General features: G+C 41.3%; 2 protein-coding genes across 2 annotated transcripts in view; both read right to left on the bottom strand.

Moving 5' to 3' along the window:
• Positions 1–22,903, bottom strand: part of LOC133570515 (uncharacterized) — a 905,074-nt gene that overhangs the window by 572,756 nt on the left and 309,415 nt on the right. The window lies entirely within an intron of this gene.
• On the bottom strand, positions 5,963–22,771 carry LOC133570719 (uncharacterized). The gene is made up of 3 exons (XM_061923413.2): positions 22,396–22,771; positions 20,947–21,177; positions 5,963–6,460 (listed from the first exon to the last, which is right to left on the bottom strand). The coding sequence occupies exons 1-3, from the start codon at positions 22,496–22,498 to the stop codon at positions 6,132–6,134; spliced, it is 663 nt and encodes a 220-aa protein (XP_061779397.1). The 5' UTR covers positions 22,499–22,771; the 3' UTR covers positions 5,963–6,131.

Genomic DNA, 22,903 nt, shown 5'->3' with positions numbered 1-22,903 from the left:
AGGGCATCTGCAGGAGAACCAGAGGGCTTCATATGACTAACTGTGTCACTTAAAAAAGAAAAGGACACCGGCTCAAACTGATGGAAAACAGAAGAGAAATGCAGGGGAACAGAAGGGTCATATGAAGGCTGAGATAGACTGGCTCTAGTTGACACAATTTTGTCAGTGAAAAAAATGGAGACAATTTTCACAGAATTCAAAAGAAGCATCAAAACCAGCAGATTTGGGAGCATCAATGACAGTGTTAATAGTTTTAAACAGAACTCTGGGGTTGTTACAGTTAGAAGATATAATCTGAAATAGATATATATTCATTTCTGCTTTTACAGTCATCTGAAAGGAAAACAGGCTTTCTTTAAAAATGGCAAAGGACACATGCAGCCTGTCTTTTTTCCATTTTCTCTCTGCTCTTCTACATACGCGCCTGGCAGCCCGAGTGACGTCATTCAACCAGGGCTGAGGCGTAGCTTTAGAGCGGCGGCATTTGAAAGGCGCGATCGTGTCCAATGTTTGTAAACAGATAGAGTTGAACCCAGAAACCAACTCTTCAGTATTCAGACACACAGATGCTGCAGAATTATCATCACAAAGAGTCGAAAAAATAGAGGAGAACCGAGCAGGAGACGAAGAATTAAACATGCGAGAGCGTTGGGGCGGTGCGCACAATTTAACTGGACACTGCGTGGCAATATCAAACAGGATCGGCATGTGATCAGAGAACACAGCGTCGCAAATGTCCAAATTAAAAACACACAAACCATACGAGAGCACTAAATCGAGTGTATGCCCGCGTTCATGTGTAGAACCACACACAGACTGTACAAAGTTAAATGAGTCGATTATATTCAGGAAGCTCCTGGAAAGCGGCTCATCTGGACAGCAGGTGTGAATATTAAAATCACCCACAATAAGGACAGGATCATATTTGGGCAGGATTTCAGCCAGAAATTCAGAAAAGTCAGTTATAAAGTCTTTGTGGTACTTGGGTGGTCGATAGATGACGGCACACAGGACGACATCAGAAAGACCCAGTTCAAACATGCACAGTTCGATGTAACAATGCTGCTAATCTACCAGAGTCCACATTTTGTTAACCATTTTATTCATTCATACTTTTAGTTGGATAATAATATCAATAAAATGCAATCAAAAAAATGTGTGATTTTATAAGACACAAAAAAAAACAAATTTAAATAAGATGCCATCTCTTTAAACAATGAGAAAATAAAATAAAATAGTAGCTACATATATAATATTCAATACATGCACACAACTTAAAAAGTAAGTACAGGACAACATATAAGACTAGAAGATGAGAAGCACTACATACAACATCAAATATACATTCTTATTAAACATGCTGTGTTTTTAAACTACATTTAGCACAATCACTGTTTAAGTGTTTTTACATCCCTGCAGCTTCCATGACTGTTACACACTTGTGTTTACTGGCCTGATACATAAACCTGAACCTTTTAACACACGCAAAGCAATTAAACGGTTTCTCTCCAGTGTGTGTTCTCATGTGTCTGGTCATGTGATGCTTGTTGGAGAAACTCTTCTTACAAACAGAGCAAGTAAAGGGTTTCTCTCTAGTGTGTGTTCTCATGTGTGTGGTCATGTTACGCTTTATGGAGAAACTCTTCTTACAAACAGAGCAAGTAAAAGGTTTCTCTCCAGTATGTATTCTCATGTGTAATATCACCTCATTCTTAGAGTAGAATCTTTTAGCACAAGCTGAGCAAGCAAAAGGTTTCTCTCCAGTGTGTGTTCTCATGTGTGTGGTCATATTTCGCTTACTGGAGAAACTCTTCTGACAAACAGAGCAAGTAAAATGTTTCTCTCCAGTGTGTGTTCTCATGTGTGTGGTCATGTGTACCTTTTGCAAGAAATTCTTCTTACAAACAGAGCAAGTAAAAGGTTTCTCTCCAGTGTGTATTCTCATGTGTGTGGTCATGTTAGGTTTTGTGGAGAAACTCTTCTTACAAACAGAGCAAGTAAAAGGTTTCTCTCCAATATGTGTTCTCATGTGTCTTGTAAAATCAATTTTTAGTCTAAATGACTTCCCACATTCAGAGCAGTCAAAGTGTTTGTTGTTAGTGTGATGTCTCGTATCACCTTTAGAGTCATTTTTGCTGTCCAAAGGTTTTTGGATGTGGTCACTGTGATCAGAAGAGTGTGACATCATGTGGTCCATGTCTGACAGTGGAGCAAAGATGCTGTCTGGTTCTGACTTGATATCTTCACAATGCTCTCCATCAGCTTCTGTGATGTGTTGACTTACAAGCTCCGCCCCTCTGTTCTCCTCACTTTGACTGTGATGAAGCTGTAAGGACTGAGCTTCATCTTCATCATGAAGCTGCTCCTCTTTAATGTGGGAGGGGGCCTGTAGCTCCTTCTGTCCCACACTGGTGTGCCACTCCTCTTCATGACTCCCCGCTGACACCCGCTGGACGTCTGCAGAACAAATGAGGTGTTACTGTATTGAAGTTTGCAGTATTCAAACTATTGACATGTGAGCTAGGCCAAATAGACAGTGATGGGCAAGCTACCTGGACAATGTAGTAAGCTAAGCTACAAGTTACTCTCAATTAAATGGAGCTAAGCTATCCTCAGAGAATTGTAGCACGCTACACTACAAGCTACACTGCAAAAGTAGCTTGCCACATCAAAGCTACATTTAACAGCATTTATATATATACATATATATATATATATATATATATATATCAGTGTTTCCCACAGGACAGGCATCTATTTGTGGTGGTGTGGTCGGGGGGCGGCAGCGGCGATGACCAAGAAGAACGTGGAGTTGGAATATAATTACAACACTTTATGTACATATTTATATACAGATTTGAACAATTAGTTATTCACTGAAATATATTTATTAATTGTGGTTCTTATAAAAAATATATCTTATAAAATATAAAAGCTAAAATGTCTCTTAAAGCTCTGCCCCTTTAATTAGTGCATACTAAATCATTTAACTTTAACTTTATCAATAAAGATACTAAACTTACCGTGCTGGGTGTTATACAGCCATGACTTAAATTGGGGCATTTTTAGCCATACTGGATCGAACCCGCCCTGCGATGAGGTGGCGACTTGTCCAGGGTGTACCCCGCCTTCCGCCCGATTGTAGCTGAGATAGGCTCCAGCGCCCCCCGCGACCCCAAAGGGAATAAGCGGTAGAAAATGGATGGATGGATGGATCGAACCCAGTCGCTCAATGTTTTGTCGTGGTCCTCTCTATAAGGCACATAAGAATATAAAATAGGACCCTTTTCATGAGAAAAGTGCATTTCTGATCTGACCCTGCTTTATTTCTCAGTGTTTTCTGAGTCTCACCTGTTGCCTCCACCCTAGCTGGCTCTACATGCTGCCTGTCTTCCTCCTCTCCTACAACATCTCCCTGCGTACTTACTATCCCTTCCTCCTCACCCTCTCTTACTGCCTCAGCCAGCTGCGGCACTAGTTGAAGCCTGGAAGTATTGGAAGCAAATTAATTTTCACACTGATGGACGTCTGTTCACTTTCCTTATGAGATTTCTAAGTGTCTACACCGTTTTGATAATACCTCCTGTGGTCCGGACTGTAGGCCTACCTCCTCTCCAAGTCCAGCCCTTTTCGGCTGTTGAAAATATTTTTCTATACTCATCTGCGTGAAGGAGTGATCCAACATTAGAATTTATTACTAACGAGCAGAAGCGCTCTATGTACAGTGCCGTCTAACCTTAAGCGGCAGCAGCTCAACACATGCAGGGTTCAACGTTAAGCTTTTTTTCTACTTGCCCGTCTTCTCAAATCTACTTGCCCCAATATTTTTACTTGTCCTGCCTAGGTTTTTTTTCTGGCTGTGTAATGCTCATGGCTTATATCTTATACTACTTACTACTACACAGTATTTATTATTATTATTATCTATAATTACATTTAAATGGCATTGCATACATGTAAAATTAAATGCTATTTGACATTATTTGACCAGTAGCAGTTACACCCATCTGAACAGGTCAGCCACCTGTTTAAAGCCCGATCACAGTTGAAATCTTAAAATGAAGGGCCTTTAATGGCCAAAACATTAACCTGCACAACATTTTAACAGCTGGTTGGCTCAGATTTTATTCTTTTCATTGCATTCACATGCTGCAGTGGACAGTGGACAATTTAGCTTCAGTATTATTGCAGTACCTGAAGCACCGTCTCCACGTGTGTTTATTGACAACAGGGTTATAACCTGGACACGTTAGCTCGTCGGTATGAAAACAGGTGACTGTTACTGCGTGCGTCTGCCCCGGCCCCCGAGTCAAACAGCGGCGGTGTTAATGAAGCAGCATCAGGCTGCTCACCGTCAGTGAAACGCTCGGTGAAATCGCGGATTAACGTTAAATATATGACGAGCCGCGAGCGATGCAGCTATAACCTATCTCATCTGGTAGAGCACCCGCTGCGGCGACCCAGTTCGATTCCACCTGACAGTCGCTTTGCTCCGCGTCAATCCCCCCTCTCCAGTCTCTCTCCAGCTGTCCTTTCAAAATAAATGCATTCAAATCCCGAAAATAAAAATTAAGAAAATCCGAGTCGGTGTTGCACACTGCACAGGTTCGGACCACTTTTGAACTTGTTTGCCAAGACGTCTTACCCTCGTATTTTGATCCGGTCGGTCCGTTCTTCTTTTACTTCGTCGTCGTCGTCTTCTTCTTCGAGCCCACCAGGTGAATTAAGTACTATTGGCGGAGTTACAATGCATAGTAGGCTACCACCACCTACTGCACCTGAGTTGTAACTACAAGCTACACTCACAAACAGAGTCCCATTGCTTTTATGAGCGGTCGAGGGAGTCAAAAGCCGAAAAATCTATTTGTGGCGGACGTAATTATTTTGTGGCGGGCCGCCACAAATAAATGAATGTGTGGGAAACAGTGGCTTGTTTAAAAATGTCTTTGACAGTCTTGCACTTTCTGTTTTGAAATGACATGAATGTTTGTGCCACTGCTTAATAACTGTTTAATAAATACACTTTTGCTAAATAGACTTAGTTGTGGTTTCCCTCTCTGCATGAAAGTTTAAAAGTAGCATATATTAATGCAGTATGAAGAAGAATGTTTTAATGTAGATACATAGAATCATCACACTGCTGTGATTATATGCATCAAGTGCTCATTCAAGGCTAAGGCAAAATATCCACATATATATGGTGTATCGTGACATGGACTAAACATATCCACATATATATGGTGTATCGTGACATGGACTAAACATATCCACATATATATGGTGTATCGTGACATGGCCTAAACATATCCACATATATATGGTGTATCGTGACATGGCCTAAACATGTCCACATATATATGGTGTATCGTGACATGGACTAAACATATCCACATATATACAGTATATGGTGTATCGCAACATGGCTTAAACATATCCACATATATATGGTGTATCGTGACATGGCCTAAACATATCCACATATATATGGTGTATCGTGACATGGCCTAAACATATCCACATATATATGGTGTATCGTGACATGGCCTAAACATATCCACATATATATGGTGTATCGTGACATGGACTAAACATATCCACATATATATGGTGTATCGTGACATGGCCTAAACATATCCACATATATATGGTGTATCGTGACATGGCCTAAACATATCCACATATATATGGTGTATCGTGACATGGCCTAAACATATCCACATATATATGGTGTATCGTGACATGGCCTAAACATGTCCACATATATATGGTGTATCGTGACATGGACTAAACATATCCACATATATACAGTATATGGTGTATCGCAACATGGCTTAAACATATCAACATATATATGGTGTATCGTGACATGGCCTAAACATATCCACATATATATGGTGTATCGTGACATGGCCTAAACATATCCACATATTAATAAATGGCCATATCGCCAAGCCCTAATTAGAATGTGATTTTTTTACTTTTTTTAATATATCCACCATCATGTCTTTCATAATGATTGTGAACGATAGAAAAATTCCCAAAAAGTGCAGTTCCCCTCTAAATTCCAATGATTAGATTTAAGACTTGAAGTGTATGAGCATGAAGTGATGAAGCCTACTTGGATGAGTCTTCTAAGACAAAGTGAACAGTCCAGTTGTGATGGATTGAATGCCCTGAGAATAAAATGATATGTGCTTACTTGGACTGTGATGAAGCTGTGAGGACTCAGGTGCTTTGTCTTCATGCTCTTCAGTCTTCACAGAGACAACAGTCAGTGGAAACTTGCTGACATCATCCTCCTCCTGCCCTACAACACACTCTCCCTCCTCTTCCTCTTTCATGTGTGGATCCTCCTCTTCCTCTTTAATGTGGGTGGGCTGTGGATGCTCCTCTTCCTTTTTAATGTAGGTGGGCTGTGGATCATCCTCTTCCTCTTTAATGTGAAAGGGCTGTTGAACGTCTGTTGGGTAAATAAGTAAATAAAATAAAGAGAGAATAGAAATAGTTTTGGACTGACACTGTTAACACAATGACATTATTTGTGTTCTTTAGTGTGTTGTGTTAAAGGAGTGTAACAAAACAACCAATAAAAACACGGGAAATACTTCCTTTTGTCCCAGCCACTAAAGTTAATTCAAAAGTGAGTCCAAAAACAGACTTGGAAATTTGATGAGGAGCAAGTTTTTTTTATAAGTACAAGGCAGCAATGATTGAGGCATTCTTAAAGGGGAACATTATCACAATTTCAGAATGGTTAAAACCATTAAAAATCAGTTCCCAGTGGCGTATTATATTTTTCGAAGTTTTTTTCAAAATTTTACCCATCACGCAATATCCCTAAAAAAAGCTTCAAAGTGCCTGATTTTAACCATCGTTATAAACACCCGTCCATTTTCCTGTGACGTCACATAGTGAATACAAACAAACATGGCGGAAAGAACAGCAAGCTAGAGCGACATTAGCCCGGATTCAGACTCGGATATCAGCGGCTTAAGCGATTCAACAGATTACGCATGTATTGAAACGGATGGTTGTAGTGTGGAGGCAGGTAGCGAAAACGAAATTGAAGAAGAAACTGAAGCTATTGAGCCATATTGGTTTGAACCGTATGCAAGCGAAACCGACGAAAACGACACGACAGCCAGCGACACGGGAGAAAGCGAGGACGAAATCGGCGATCGCCTTCTAACCAACGATTGGTATGTGTTTGTTTGGCATTAAAGGAAACTAACAACTATGAACTAGGTTTACAGCATATGAAATACATTTGGCAACAACATGCACTTTGAGAGTGCAGACAGCCCAATTTTCATCAATTAATATATTCTGTAGACATACCCTCATCCGCTCTCTTTTCCTGAAAGCTGATCCGTCCAGTTTTGGAGTTGATGTCAGCAGGCCAGGGAAGCTAGGGTCGATATTCTTCTCTTGATCATCTTCGGTGGCATAAGGGACGGTGTGAGCCAAGACATCCAGGGGGTTTAGCTCGCTCGTCTGCGGGAACAAACTGCCGCCATTGCTTGCCGTGCTACCAAGGCCCTTTGTCCCTGAATTGCTCACACACTCCGGCAGATTCAATGGGGGTCTGGCGGCAGATTTCTTTGAATTCATCATTGGAAATGCATCAGCTTTGAGTGTCGCAGGATATCCACACATTCTTGCCATTTCTGTCGTAGCATAGCTTTCGTCGGTAAAGTGTGCGGAACAAAAGTCCAATTTCTTGCCCCTTTCCCATCTCTGGGCCACTGGTGCAACTTGAATCCGTCCCTGTTCGTGTTGTTACACCCTCCGACAACACACCGACGAGGCATGATGTCTCCAAGGTACAAGAAAACAGTCGAAAAAACGGAAAATAACAGAGCTGATTTGGGCAGATTGCGGATTGCTTCCAGATGTGAAGTCACGTTGTGATGTCATCGCTCTGAGAGCTAATATTAGAAAGGCGTTTAATTTGCCAAAATTCACCCATTTAGAGTTCGGAAATCGGTTAAAAAAATATATGGTCTTTTTTCTGCAACATCAAGGTATATATTGACGCTTACATAGGTCTGGTGATAATGTTGTCCTTTAACTTTACACTCACTGATATAAAGTGTGTAAATATTTTATTCTGTATACGGTCTATGACACCTAAACTTTATCTCTAAACTTAACCACAATTTGTGGTGTAGAATGACGTCTGGAACTCAAAATAGTTCCACATGTCTGGGAACGCCACCGATGGATAATCTTTGATATTACTCAACAAATCTTTAGGGATCTATTCTGTTTAATAATTAGATTTTTTTCTCGTATCTGCTTTTCGCAGGAAGAACTCGGCCAGGGGTGTTTAAACTAATTTTAGATGGGGGCCACATGGAGGAAGATCTACTCCAAGTTGGCCCGACTGGTAAAATTACGGCAAGATAACGTAAAAATAAAGACAATTGCAGATTGTTTTCTTTGTTTAAAAATAGAACAAACACATTCTGAAAATGTACAAATCATGTTTTTTTTTGTTTTTTTTACATACAATAGTATTATATCTTTAGTTGTCCTTTTTTACACTTTCAGAATGAATTATGTGATAATGTTCATCAGTCAACTCATTGGTGTTCATTTTCAATCTATCAAGATAAATAAATAATATCAAAATCAAATTACAGGATGTTATTGATGTAGTTTGTTCATTTTCCCCGACTGGTGCGCTAACATCATGTGTTTTAGTTGTGTTTTACATATGTAGCATCATCTACAAAGATACAAAGAATTGCTATTGCGACATCTAGAGGACACATTTAGAACAGCAGTTTATTTCATTCAAAAATTTCGACTCATTTTTGTACTTAGCAAACTCATCCCGTCTCATTCACTCATTCACACACTGATGGCGGGATCTGCCGTGCAAGGCGCTTACCACGACCCATCAGGAGCAAGGGTGAAGTGTCCTGCTCAAGGACACAACAGACGTGACTAGGTTGGTAGAAGGTGGGGATTGAACCAGGAACCCTCAGGCACGGCCACTCTACCAACCGCGCCACTCGCCTTCCACCATCGACCTGCCTGCTAGCCTTCCACCATCAACCTGCCTGCTAGCCTTCCACCATCGACCTGCCTGCTAGCCTTCCACCATCGACCTGCCTGCTAGCCTTCCACCATCGACCTGCCTATTAGCCTTCCATCGGCCTGCTGTTTGCCTCCAGCCATTGGCTTCGTCTACGGGCTTCCACCTGTCGGCCTTGGTTGCTAGTCTTTAGCCCTGTCTGCTAACATCTTCAAAAGTGGTGAAACAAGTGGAACTTCTCCTCTCACTATGTCACAAATTATTATATTGTGTTTTATACTTTTGTGTGGTTTTACTGGTGTCCCAAATGGGTCTGGTCACCCCCACTCACGAGCTATGCTAATTCAAGATGCACAGTTTGACATATTTGATAATTTGACATTTCATCATAATGGCAGCTACAAAATAACCTCGGCCTTATCTCAGTTGAAGATTTCTGTGACTTTGGACAAAACCAAATGGCTGCATACTATGGTAGAGTCCATTCATTCTTATTGTTTCCTTGTTTTGAGAGATCACGTCAACATTACTGCATCCTCCCCTATTGTGAGCACTTACTTTCACAGATTAAAGACCGACTCAAAAGATGGTAACTTTAAGCACAAATGTTTAGTTATATTATTGTTATTGCTCTCAGGAAATGTTGAGACTAATCCAGGCCCTGATCCACCTACACAATGTTTTACACCTGCGGATTTTAAAACTAGATCTGGTCTTGGGATTATTCATATCAATGTTCGGAGTTTACTCCCTAAATTGGATATGATAAAGATCTGGATAAACTCAACAAATGCTGATATTGTAGTCTTATCTGAAACTTGGCTTAAACAATCTGTGCTTGATACAGACATTTTTTCCCAAACATTCATTTATTTGTGGCGGCCCGCCACGAAAGAATTACGTCCGCCACAAATGGATTTTTCGGCTTTTGACTCGGTCGACCGCTCATAAAAGCAATGGGACTGTCTGTGAATGTTGCTTGTAGTTACACCTCAGGTGCAGTAGGTGGCAGTAGCCTACTATGCACTATGCAATAGCACTTAATTCACCTGGTGGGCCAGAAGAAGAAGAAGAAGAAGAAGAAGAAGAAGAGGGACGGACGGACGGAATCAAAATACTCGCCGGCTACTTTTCATAATGATGGCGCTTCCTACGTTTCTACCTCAAACGTCCAAAAGCTGCTGAAAGCCTTGATCCAGGATGCCATGGGGAAAAAAACTTAAATGGTGCCTTTTGGCGACAGTTAGCAGCTTGGTGGCTCATAGTCGGCTAGCTAACGCTTGCTAGCGTGGTAGCATTGCTTAATTTTTACAGGTTATAGGTAGATAGTAGTGATGGGCCCGGCAACACCGATGCATCGGCGCATGCGTCGAGCTCAAAGAGCGAAACCCTGTGTCGGTGCGCGTACCGCTTTTTGAAAGTCATGTGACCGATCATGAGCTGTTTTGGTCACGTGACCGATACGCGAACTGTGTCGCACTCCCGCCTCCTCTGTGCCCTGTGAGCGGCTCTTTTCTACAGCCGGAGAAATAATAACTAAGAAGAGAAAGCGTCTAAAATTGAATACGTTGAAAAAACTGTTTTTTTTTAAATAAAAATGTGTAAAAAAAATTAAATAATAATTTCCAGGTCCACAAGCATCCTCATTCACAACACGTTCTCTTAGATTTCCATGTTATGATACATGTTCACATTATTTATTGACTGTGTCTAAAAAAGACAAAAAATATATTTTTATTTAAATGAAGTTATGAAATAATCCTAAATGAAATACAATGACTTGGTTTATATTATTGTATATACTAGGTCAGTGGTTCTCAACCTTTTTTCAGCAATGTACCCCCTGTGATTTGTTTTTTTAAATTCAAGTACCCCCTAATCAGAGCAAAGCATTTTTGGTTGAAAAAAAAAAGATAAAGAAGTAAAATACAGCACTATGTCATCAGTTTCTGATTTATTAAATTGTACAACAGTGCAAAATATTGCTCATTTGTAGTGGTCTTTCTTGAACTATTTGGAAAAAAAGATATAAAAATAACTAAAAACTTGTTGAAAAATAAACAAGTGATTCAATTATAAATAAAGATTTCTACACATAGAAGTAATCATCAACTTAAAGTGCCCTCTTTGGGGATTGTATTAGAGATCCATCTGGATTTATCAACTTAATTCTAAACATTTCTTCACAAAAAAAAAAATCTTTAACATCAATATTTATGGAACATGTCCACAAAAAATGTAGCTGTCAACACTGAATATTGCATTGTTGCATTTCTTTTCACAGTTCTTTTTGACAGACATTTTAGTGACAAACCTGAGCTTGTGCTTCACTGAGTTTATGAACTTACATTCATATTTTGTTGAAGTATTATTCAAGAAATATATTTATAAAGGATTTTTGAATTGTTGCTATTTTTAGAATATTTTTTAAAAATCTCACGTACCCCTTGGTATACCTTCAAGTACCCCCAGGGGTTCGCGTACCCCCATTTGAGAACCACTGTACTAGGTCATAAAATCAGTGTCAGTTGAGTCGGTCCATAGGTTGCCTGTAGGGATTTTTAATGTCCAGCAGATGTCAGTATTTAGTGACACAGTATCGACACAGTATCAATACAGTTTTGCAATGTGTCGAAACGCTTCATGACGCCTCATCAACCCATCACTTGTAGATAGGTTATAGCTGCATCGCTCGCGGCTCGTCATATATTTAACGTTAATCCGTGATTTCACCGAGCGTTTCACTGACGGTGAGCAGCCTGACGCTGCTTCATTAACACCGCCGCTGTTTGACTCGTGGCCCGGGGCAGACGCACGTAGTAACAGTCACGTGTTACAATACCGACGAGCTAACGTGTCCAGGTTATAACCATGTTGTCAATAAACACACATGGACTGAAGCTAAATTGTCCACTGTCCACTGCAGCATGTGAATGCAATGAAAATAATAAAATCTGAGCCAACCAGCTGTTAAAATGTTGTCCAGGTTAATGTTTTGGCCATTAAAGGCCCTTCATTTTAAGATTTCAACTGTGATCGGGCTTTAAACAGGTGGCTGACCTGTTCAGATGGGTGTAACTGCTACTGGTCAAATAATGTGAAATAGCATTTAATTTTACATGTATGCAATGCCATTTAAATGTAATTATAGATAATAATAATAATAATAAATACTGTGTAGTGTTGTAAATAGTCAACGGGAAGGATTTTAGTAAGATATAAGCCATGAGCACTACACAGCCAGAAAAAAACCTAGGCAGGACAAGTAAAAATATTGGGGCAAGTAGATTTGAGAAGTCGGGCAAGTAGAAAAAACCTTAACGTTGAACCCTGCATGTGTTGAGCTGCTGCCGCTTAAGGTTAGACGGCACTGTACATAGAGCGGTTCTGCTCGTTAGTAATAAATTCTAATGTTGGATGTTCACTCCTTCACACAGATGAGTATAGAAAAATATTTTCAACGGCCGAAAAGGGCTCGACTTGGAGAGGAGGTAGGCCTACAGTCCGGACCACAGGTGCGACCTGTTCAGCAGCAGGAGGAGGAGGAGGAGGCTGACTGACTGTGGCAGGACACCTCTGCCTCTGTTTCACTTCATGTTGCTGGTAAATAATATGGTTGTAGTAGTAGGCTAAAGTTAAATTATTTAGTATTCACTAATTAAAGGGGCAGAGATTTAAGAGACATTTTAGCTTTTATATTTTATAAGATATATTTTTTGTAAGAACCACAATTAATAAATATATTTCAGTGAATCACTAATTGTTCAAATCTGTATATAAATATGTACATAAAATGTTGTAATTATATTCCAACTCCGCGTTCTTCTTGGTCATCGCCGCTGCCGCCACCCGACCACACCACCACAAATAGATGCCCGTCCTGTGGGAAACACTGCAGGTGCATGTCTTTGGAGGTGGGAGGGGCCTATCCCCAGGTGCATGTCTTTGGAGGTGGGAGGAAGCCGGAGTACCCGGAGGGAACCCACGCAGTCACGGGCGGGACATGCAAACTCCACACAGAAAGATCCCGAGGCCGGGATTGAACTCACGACTACTCAGGACCTTCGTATTGTGAGGCAGACGCACTAACCCTTCTCCCACCGTGCTGCCCCTAAAGTTAAAGTGCCAATGATTGTCACACACACACACTAGGTGTGGTGAAATTATTCTCCGCATTTGACCCATCACCCTTGATCACCCCCTGGGAGGTGAGGGGAGCAATGAGCAGCAGCAGTGACCGCGCCCGGGAATACTGCCCAAAACAGCAATTCAAATCTGCTGAAACAGCTACATAAATGGGTTATACTTGTATAGCTTTTCTACCTTTTTAAGGAACTCAAAGCGCTTTGACACTATTTCCACATTCACCCATTCACACACACACATTCACACACTGATGGAGGGAGCTGCCATGCAAGGCACTAACCAGGACCCATCAGGAGCAAGGGTGAAGTGTCTTGCTAAAGGACACAACGGACGTGACTAGGATGGTAGAAGGTGGGGATTGAACCAGTAACCCTCAGATTGCTGGCACGGCCACTCTCCCAACTTTGCCACGCCATATAAGCAACATGCTTTGATGAAGCTAGTAAAGAGACACACAGACTCCAATGCCACTTCACCTCCACCTAAGGATTTTAACGAGGCACTGCTAGCCAGGACAACATTGATAGAGCCATTGCTCTATCAATGTTGTATGTGCTAGAAGACATGCAGGCCATTTCTACAGTGGAGTCACCCATTTTCAGGCAGCTAATTAGCATGATACTGGCGTCAAACAACAAATGGCACGGAAAACATGTTCCAAGTACCTGGACAGAGAGTACATAAACATGGAAAGCGAGCTAAAGAAAACACTCCAAACTCTGCCTCTGCTCATCATTGAAGGTACACACTGTCAATTCTCTTATATACTCTTTCATTCTAGACTTCTAAAGTGTTTGATTATCACATCACTCTAATGATGCTAGTGGGCCAGGCCAATCTTTCCTTATCTCTAAACTAAAACTGGGGAAATGCGTAGTGTTCTGGGCTTCAGTACAGTGTTGATCTCCTGAATACATGATTTTATTTCACAATTCCTTGAGAGAAAAAAATGCCTGGTTAGGCTTTGTGTATGTCATGTGTGCCTTCCTTGGGTGAAGCCAGCTTTAAAGCTATGTTGTTATTATGCAGTTTGTTACTTATGTATGTTATGTTGCAGCTATTTCAAATAGTTTTGTCAATTTGTTGTGGCCTGAAATAAATTGGCCCTTTGAAACATATCTTTGTCTTTGTGTGTTGAATGTAGACCACATTGCTTAGCAGGGTTCAGTAATGCAAATGCATGTCAAGTTGATCAACAGATTGTATTATTCTCCAGTGCAATAACAGTACTGAAATGAAGGCTAAAAGGGCATTATTGGGAGCCTTAAAAAAAAAAGGGAGAAAAAAATAAGTAACTAAATAGTTACTTTTCTCAGTAACGCATTACTTTTTGGTGTAAGTAACTGAGTTACTTTTGAAATAAAGTAACTAGTAACTGTAACTAGTTACTGGTTTTCAGTAACTAACCCAACACTGCCTATAATCCACCTGTTCAGGTAGTAGTAGCAGACAGCTAGCACTATTCGGCCTGCCTGCTACTAGCCTTCCACCATCAGCCTGACTGCTGCTAGCCTTCCACCATCGGCCTGCCTGCTGCTAGCCTTCCACCATCGGCCTGACTGCTGCTAGCCTTCCACCATCGGCCTGACTGCTGCTAGCCTTCCACCATCGGCCTGCCTGCTATCCTTCCACCATCGGCCTGACTGCTGCTAACCTTCCACCATCGGCCTGCCTGCTATCCTTCCACCATCGGCCTGACTGCTGCTAACCTTCCACCATCGGCCTGCCTGCTATCCTTCCACAATCGGCCTGACTGCTGCTAACCTTCCACCATCGGCCTGCCTGCTATCCTTCCACCATCGGCCTGACTGCTGCTAACCTTCCACCATCGGCCTGCCTGCTATCCTTCCACCATCGGCCTGACTGCTGCTAACCTTCCACCATCGGCCTGCCTGCTATCCTTCCACCATCGGCCTGACTGCTGCTAACCTTCCACCATCGGCCTGACTGCTGCTAGCCTTCCACCATCGGCCTGACTGCTGCTAGCCTTCCACCATCGGCCTGCCTGCCAGCCTTCCACCATCGGCCTGACTGCTGCTAGCCTTCCACCATCGGCCTGACTGCTGCTAGCCTTCCACCATCGGCCTGCCTGCCAGCCTTCCACCATCGGCCTGACTGCTGCTAGCCTTCCACTATCGGCCTGACTGCTGCTAGCCTTCCACCATCGACCTGCCTACTAGCCTTCCACCATCAACCTGCCTACCAGCCTTCCACCATCGGCCTGCCTGCTAGCCTTCCACCATTGGCCTGCCTGCTAGCCTTCCACCATCGGCCTGTCTACCAGCCTTCCACCATCGGCCTGCCTGCTAGCCTTCCACCATCGATCTGCCTACCAGCCTTCCACCATCGACCTGCCTACTAGCCTTCCATCGACCTGCTGTTTGCCTTCAGCCAGTGGCTTCGTTTACGGGCTTCCACCCATCGGCCTTGGTTGATAGTCTTCAGCCCTGTCTGCTAACATCTTCAAAAATGGTAAAACAAGTGTAACTTCTCCTCTCGCTATGTCACAAATTATTATATTGTGTTTTATACTTTTGTGTGGTTTTACTGGTGTCCTAAATGGGTCTGGTCACCCCGCTCACGAGCTATGCTACTTCAAGATGACAACTTTGATAATTTGACATTTCATCATAGAAAATACAAAATAACCTTGGCCTTATCTCAGTTGAAGATTTCTGTGACTTTGGACAAAACAAAAAGGCTGCATACTATGGTAGAGTCCATTCATTCTTATTGTTTCCTTGTTTTGAGAGATCACGTCAACATTACTGCATCCTCCCCTATTGTGAGCACTTACTTTCACAGATTAAAGACCAACTCAAAAGATGGTAACTTTAAGCACAAATGTTTAGTTATATTATTGTTATTGCTCTCAGGAAATGTTGAGACTAATCCAGGCCCTGATACACCTACACAATGTTTTACACCTGCGGATTTTAAAACTAGATCTGGTCTTGGGATTATTCATATCAATGTTCGGAGTTTACTCCCTAAACTGGATATGATAAAGATCTGGATAAACTCAACAAATGCTGATATTGTAGTCTTATCTGAAACTTGGCTTAAACAATCTGTGCTTGATAAAGATATTTACATTCATGGCTATAATGTCTATCGTACTGACCGACAAAGAAAAGGTGGTGGAGTGGCCATATATATTAAGCAGAGGTTTGATGTTAAATTAGTGCTCTCTGAATCAGTAAGTAAAGAACTTCAACTGTTAGCACTTGAAATTGAATTAGCTAGAAATCACCACATTATGGTAGTGGGGTGTTATAGGCCTCCATCTGCCCCTAGTAATTCCCTATCTACTCTTGTGAAGCTTCTGTCTCAACTGAAATACAATGAAATAGTGATTTGAACTGGGACTGGCTCACATCTGTGTCTGACTCTTTGAAAGCACAGTGTGAATCTCTAAATTTAACACAATTAATTAACTCAGCTACAAGACCTAATCCTAAATGCCCTCAAAAAGCTACACTCATTGACTTAATTCTAACAAATATTCCCTTTAAATGTGTTGCATCTGGTGTTTTCCCTAATGATGTGAGTGATCATTGTGTGATTGCAGTAGTGCGAGACACAAGGATTCCTAAAAGCAAGCCTCGTCTTCTTGAAAAACGTAGTATGAAATTATTTGACACGCAAGCTTTTTTACATGACTTGCATCTTTTTAATTGGGATAGAATTGCTCTTTTTGATAATGTTGAACTGGCTTGGAAATATTTTCACGAAAACTTCTTGAGTATAGTGAACAAACATGCCCCTTTTAGAAAATGTAGGGTTAAAGGACGTGACAATCAGTGGTTTACATCGGACCTGTCAGATGTATTGCATGAGCGTAATGCTGCTAATCCGCCTATTAAAAGGAGGTGACCCTAGTAATCTAAATGATTACAGACCGATCTCTAAACTCTTTGTTCTGGCAAAAGTGCTTGAATCCCTTATCAGTGAACAGATAAAATACTTTTTGGACACCACCTTTATTCTGTCACCATTTCAGTCAGGTTTTGGCAGAAATCACAGTACTGTTACTGCTGCTATGAAGTTTATAAATGATGTAACTGAAGCTCTTGACAAGAAGCAGTGCTGTCTGTCCCTCTTTATTGACTTTTCAAAGGCATTTGATACTGTTGATCATGTCATTTTATTCAAACGTCTTTCAGCTATTGGTTTTTCTCAGCAAGCAGTTGGAGGGTTTGCAAATGACCTCACAAGTAGAACGCAGGCTGTTCAGATAGAAGGTTCCTTCTCGGACATACTGCAAGTGAAAAAGGGTGTCCCTCAAGGTTCTGTGTTGGGCCCATTATTAATTAATAATTAATAATCTTGGACAGAATATTCCGAACTCAACTTTCCATTCCTACGCTGATGATACTGTCATATACTGCACAGCACCCACTCCTGCTGAGGCCTTTAAATATCTACAACATGCATTTGACAGAGTACAAGAACAACTTTGCTATCTTCAACTGCTTTTAAATGCAGAGAAAACAAAGTGTATAATCTTTACCACATCAAAAACTGTAAGATCAGCACTGTGTGAGAACATTTGAACAAGAAATGGGCAACAAATTTTGTTAGTATCTTCTTTTAAGTATTTAGGATTTTTAATTGATGACCACTTGAGTTTTAAGGAGCACATTCAGTATGTTGTAAAAAAAACAACTAACTTTTACTGGGATTTTATTATAGAAACAAGTCTTGCTTTTCTTTTACTGTGAAACAGAAATTGGTGGAAACAACCTTTTTACCTGTTATTGACAATGGAGATGTGTTGTACATGAATGCTACTGCTGGTTGTCTCCACAAGCTGGATAGTGTGTACCACGGGGCACTGAGATTCATCACCAACTTACTCACCATTGTGTGTTATACTCAATGGTTAACTTACTCACCATTGTGTGTTATACTCAATGGTTAACTTACTCACCATTGTGTGTTATACTTAATGGTTTACTTACTCACCATTGTGTGTTATACTCAATGGTTAACTTACTCACCATTGTGTGTTATACTCAATGGTTAACTTACTCACCATTACTCACCATTGTGTGTTATACTTAATGGTTAACTTACTCACCATTGTGTGTTATACTCAATGGTTGACATACTCACCATTGTGTGTTATACTCAATGGTTAACTTACTCACCATTGTGTGTTATACTCAATGGTTAACTTACTCACCATTGTGTGTTATACTTAATGGTTAACTTACTCACCATTGTGTGTTATACTCAATGGTTAACTTACTCAACATTGTGTGTTATACTCAATGATTAACTTCCTCACCATTGTGTGTTATACTCAATGGTTAACTTACTCACCATTGTGTGTTATACTCAATGGTTAACTGGACATCTTTATGTGCTCGACGCCTCAATCATTGGTATGTGTTCATCTACAAAACCATTCTGGGTATCACCCCATCTTATCTGTCTTGTCTTTTAACAAAGAAACAAGGACGTCACAATCTTCGTTCAATGAATGTTCTGCAATTTGTCGTCCCCAAAGTAAGAACTGAATTGGGCAAGAAAGCATTTAAGTTTTCAGCAGCGAAGGCTTGGAATAACCTACAACCCAATATTCAACTTCAAACCCTTGTTTCATTGAATGAGTTTAAAGCTTCTGTGAAAGGATTGCAGTCTACCTTGTCTGTATGCACATGTGTTATGTCAGCAAGTTTTAATGTTGTAAATGTCATGTTTTATGTGTTGTTTACTGTTTTTAATGTAACCTTGCTGCTGCCCTCTTGGCCAGGTCTCCCTTGGAAAATAGATATTTGAACTATATGGGATTTTTACCTGGTTAAATAAAGAAGAAAAAAAGAAAGAAAGAAAACAGCTGTTTATTTGAAGTCTTAAAGAAGTCAACTATGTGTGCAGTGCAAGGTGAAATGCAGTTATGTCATCTTCTTGTCAATAACACACACATCACACTTTTGCGTGTTGTTGCTTCCTTATTTGTCATTATTCAAAGCTGATTTTAATGTGTCGCAGCGGCAGCTGAACTCAATGTGACAATGTGTCATACTGTAGTTACGTCAGTCAGCTAGAATTAAAAATACAAATATTTGTGTCGTTAGTCCAGAATCTTCACGGTCCTCATGGACGACATAATTAGGAACCAGTACTAAAAAAAAATGATACATGGTATACACCTCTTATCTTAAGGCCTACTGAAACCCACTACTACCGACCACGCAGTCTGATAGTTTATCTTTTAATGATGAAATCTTAACATTGCAACACATGCCAATACGGCCGGGTTAGCTTACTAAAGTGCAATTTTAAATTTTGCGCGAAATATCCTGCTGAAAACGTCTCAGTATGATGACGCCTGCGCGTGACGTCACGGATTGTAGAGGACATTTTGGGACAGCATGGTGGCCAGCTATTAAGTCGTCTGTTTTCATCGCAAAATTCCACAGTATTCTGGACATCTGGGTTGGTGAATCTTTTGCAATTTGTTCAATGAACAAAGGAGACAGCAAAGAAGAGAGCTGTAGGTGGGAAGCGGTGTATTGCGGCAGGTGTTGTGCCGGATAACGCACCCCCGCCGTAGAATGCACCCCTTGACTGGTGTGCCGGATAACAGCCGGTGTTTCATTGTTTACATTCCCGGAAGATGACAGTCAAGCTTTACCATTGGCCTGTGGAGAACTGGGACAACAGAGACTCTTACCAGGAGGACTTTGAGTTGGATGCGCAGACGTGGTACCGTGAGTACGCATGCAGCTGCGGCTTCCAAACATTTGATCGTTTGCCCGTAGGTGCGTGCCGCTATGTGCATGTCACGTAAGTAACTTTGGGGACTTTGGGGATATATATGTGCTGTATGAACTTTGCGGAGGTCAACGGTACTTTGGGCTGTGGGATTGAGTGTGTTGTGCAGGTGTTTGAGTTGTATTGGCGGGTTATATGGACGGGAGGGGTGAGGTGTTTGTTATACGGGATTAATTTGTGGCATATTAAATATAAGCCTGGTTGTGTTGTGGCTAATAGAGTATATATATGTCTTGTGTTTATTTACTGTTTTAGTCATTCCCAGCTGAATATCAGGTCCCACCCGCCTCTCACAGCATCTTCCCTATCTGAATCGCTCCCACTGCCCTCTAGTCCTTCACTCTCACTTTCCTCATTCACGAATCTTTCATCCTCGCTCAAATTAATGGCGAAATCGTCGCTTTCTCGGTCCGAATCGCTCTCGCTGCTGGTGGCCATGATTGTAAACAATGTGCAGATGTGAGGAGCTCCACAACCTGTGACGTCACACTACTTGTCTGCTACTTCCGGTACAGGCAAGGCTTTTTTATCAGTGACCAAAAGTTGCGAACTTTATCATCGATGTTCTCTACTAAATCCTTTCAGCAAAAATATGGCAATATCGCAAAATGATCAAGTATGACACATAGAATGGACCTGCTATCCCCGTTTAAATAAGAAAATCGTATTTCAGTAGGCCTTTATCTTCACCACTAAACCTTTGAAATATGCTGACATATGTGCTGCTAAAGGTAAATAAACAGTAGCCATATTGAATATTTGCCTTCATTTGACCACGTGAGGTAAGGAGGACGGCCTCTAGGTCACATGGTTACACCCCAGCAATTACACTGTTGATGATTGATGAGCATTCATTTTTAAATGGTGGTGTTAAAAAGCAAGTATATCTCCATCTTTAGTCATAAATGTGGCCCCCGGATGAACATGTGTCACAAACATTGTATTAGATGATATGTGGATGTTGTGCTTACTTGGACTGTGATGAAGCTGTGAGGACTCAGGTGCTTTGTCTTCATGCTCTTCAGTCTTCACAGAGACAACAGTCAGTGGAAACTTGCTGACATCATCCTCCTCCTGCCCTACAACACACTCTCCCTCCTCTTCCTCTTTATAATAGGGGGGCTGTGGATCCTCTGAAGTGAAACTGTTCCCATGCAGATGAGGGAGACATTCTTCTTGGTGTCCAATCAGCTGATGGATGTCTACAGTACACAAACAAAACACATTTTAACTCCTACATGCTAAATATTAAATCATAAATGAAATATAGGTGAAGTGAATTATATTTATATAGTGCTTTTCTCTAGTGACTCAAAGCGCTTTACAATGTGAAACCCAATATTTAAGTTACATTTATACCAGTGTGGGTGGCACTGGGAGCAGGTGGGTAAAGTGTCTTGCCCAAGGACACAACGGCAGTGACTAGGTTTGCAGAAGCGGGGATTGAACCTGGAACCCTCAAGTTGCTGGCACGGCCACTCTACCAACCGAGCTATACCGCCCCAGGTATAGGGCTGTGGGCTGTGGCTATTGAACATTTTATTAATCAAGTGTTCTACTGGAAATGTTTTCGATTAATTGAGTAACTGGACAAAACATAGTGTTGCTTGGTTAAAGACAAATTTAAGCGACTTTAAGACATTTCACTTAATAATGAACGGCCAATTGGTTTGAGATGGTATGAGATCAAGATGTCATCTTTAGATCAGGCTTTGTTTTTTCCACAATCACTGCCACATTAAAAAGTTAAAGTACCAATGATTGTCGCACACACTAGGTGTGGCCAGATTGTTCTCTGCATTTGACCCATTAACCTTGATCACCCCCTGGGAGGTGAGGGGAGCAGTGAGCAGCAGCGGTGGCCGCGCCCGGGAATCATTTTTTACGGTGATTTAACCCCCAATTCCAACTCTTGATGCTGAGTGCCAAGCAAGGAGGTAATGGGTTCCATTTTTATAGTCTTTGGTATGACTGGGTCGGGGTTTGAACTCTCAACCTACCGATCTCAGGGCGGACACTGTAACCACTAGGCCACTGAGTAGGTGGATGTAGCAGGTGTTGTAGTAGGTTAATGGCTGCACCAATATGAAGGAAATAACAGGTCAGTATAGCTTTTACACACATAAATAACTTGTCAAACCTGCCAGCTAGCAGGCTAGGTTTACAGCGTCAGTTACCATGGTAACTGACTCTGACTTTGTCTTAGTTTTGTGCAAACATGTTGATACACTTTGTTACAAACTGAGAGGAACATCAACCTCTCATAAATGTTGTGTGTCTGAAACTGTCTCGTTTTTATGAACAACATAAAACAATCATCCTCACCTGACAATTCATTTTCCTATAGACAATCTATTGAAGAAAAGTGTTAATAATAAATATAAAGTTAGTAAAGATGTGAGAGTAAGAAGTAAACAAACCTGTTGTGTGTAACACAACTTGATGTTTTTCATGTTGTCGCTCCTTCTCCTCTTTTGTTGGACAAAGTTCCTCCTCGTACTCTGCTATGGTTCTTTCGCACATTTTCACACAATCACAACACTTTACACTCACACTTGATCTCTGCTTAGCGATGTGTTTTCATCTCTCTTTGTTAGCAGCTAACAAGCTAAGCTAGCTCGAGAAGCATCAAAGTGCGCTCAGACTAATATACAAACAGTTATTATGACTCTATTTAATAGAGTGTAATAAAGGACATATATGTGTACATGGACGCACAGATTAAGAACACTGAACTGTGACGACTGCAATAACGTCTTCACCGTCAGACGCCATCTTGCTTTATCCTCGCCGTGTTTGCTTCGCGCGCAGTCTTGTCAGATCTCGCGAGAGAAACAATTAACCAGCGCTTTTCCAGATGTCGCGAGAGAAACAAGTACAAGACAGCTATTTTCCAGGTCTCGCGAGAGAAACGATTAACCAGCTCTT

This window comes from Nerophis lumbriciformis, linkage group LG28, assembly GCF_033978685.3.
Source record: "Nerophis lumbriciformis linkage group LG28, RoL_Nlum_v2.1, whole genome shotgun sequence".
Taxonomy (NCBI): domain Eukaryota; kingdom Metazoa; phylum Chordata; class Actinopteri; order Syngnathiformes; family Syngnathidae; genus Nerophis; species Nerophis lumbriciformis.
This window is presented reverse-complemented; position numbering and strand designations above follow the sequence as displayed.

Coding starts and splice junctions, on each gene's coding strand:
- LOC133570719 (XM_061923413.2), bottom strand. CDS start 22,498: ATGTGCGAAAGAACCATAGCAGAGTACGAGGAGGAACTTTGTCCAACA. Junction 21,178..22,395: donor AGTTGTGTTACACACAACAG/GTTTGTTTACTT, acceptor TGTGTACTGTAG/ACATCCATCAGCTGATTGGA. Junction 6,461..20,946: donor ACAGCTTCATCACAGTCCAA/GTAAGCACAACA, acceptor TTTACCCAACAG/ACGTTCAACAGCCCTTTCAC.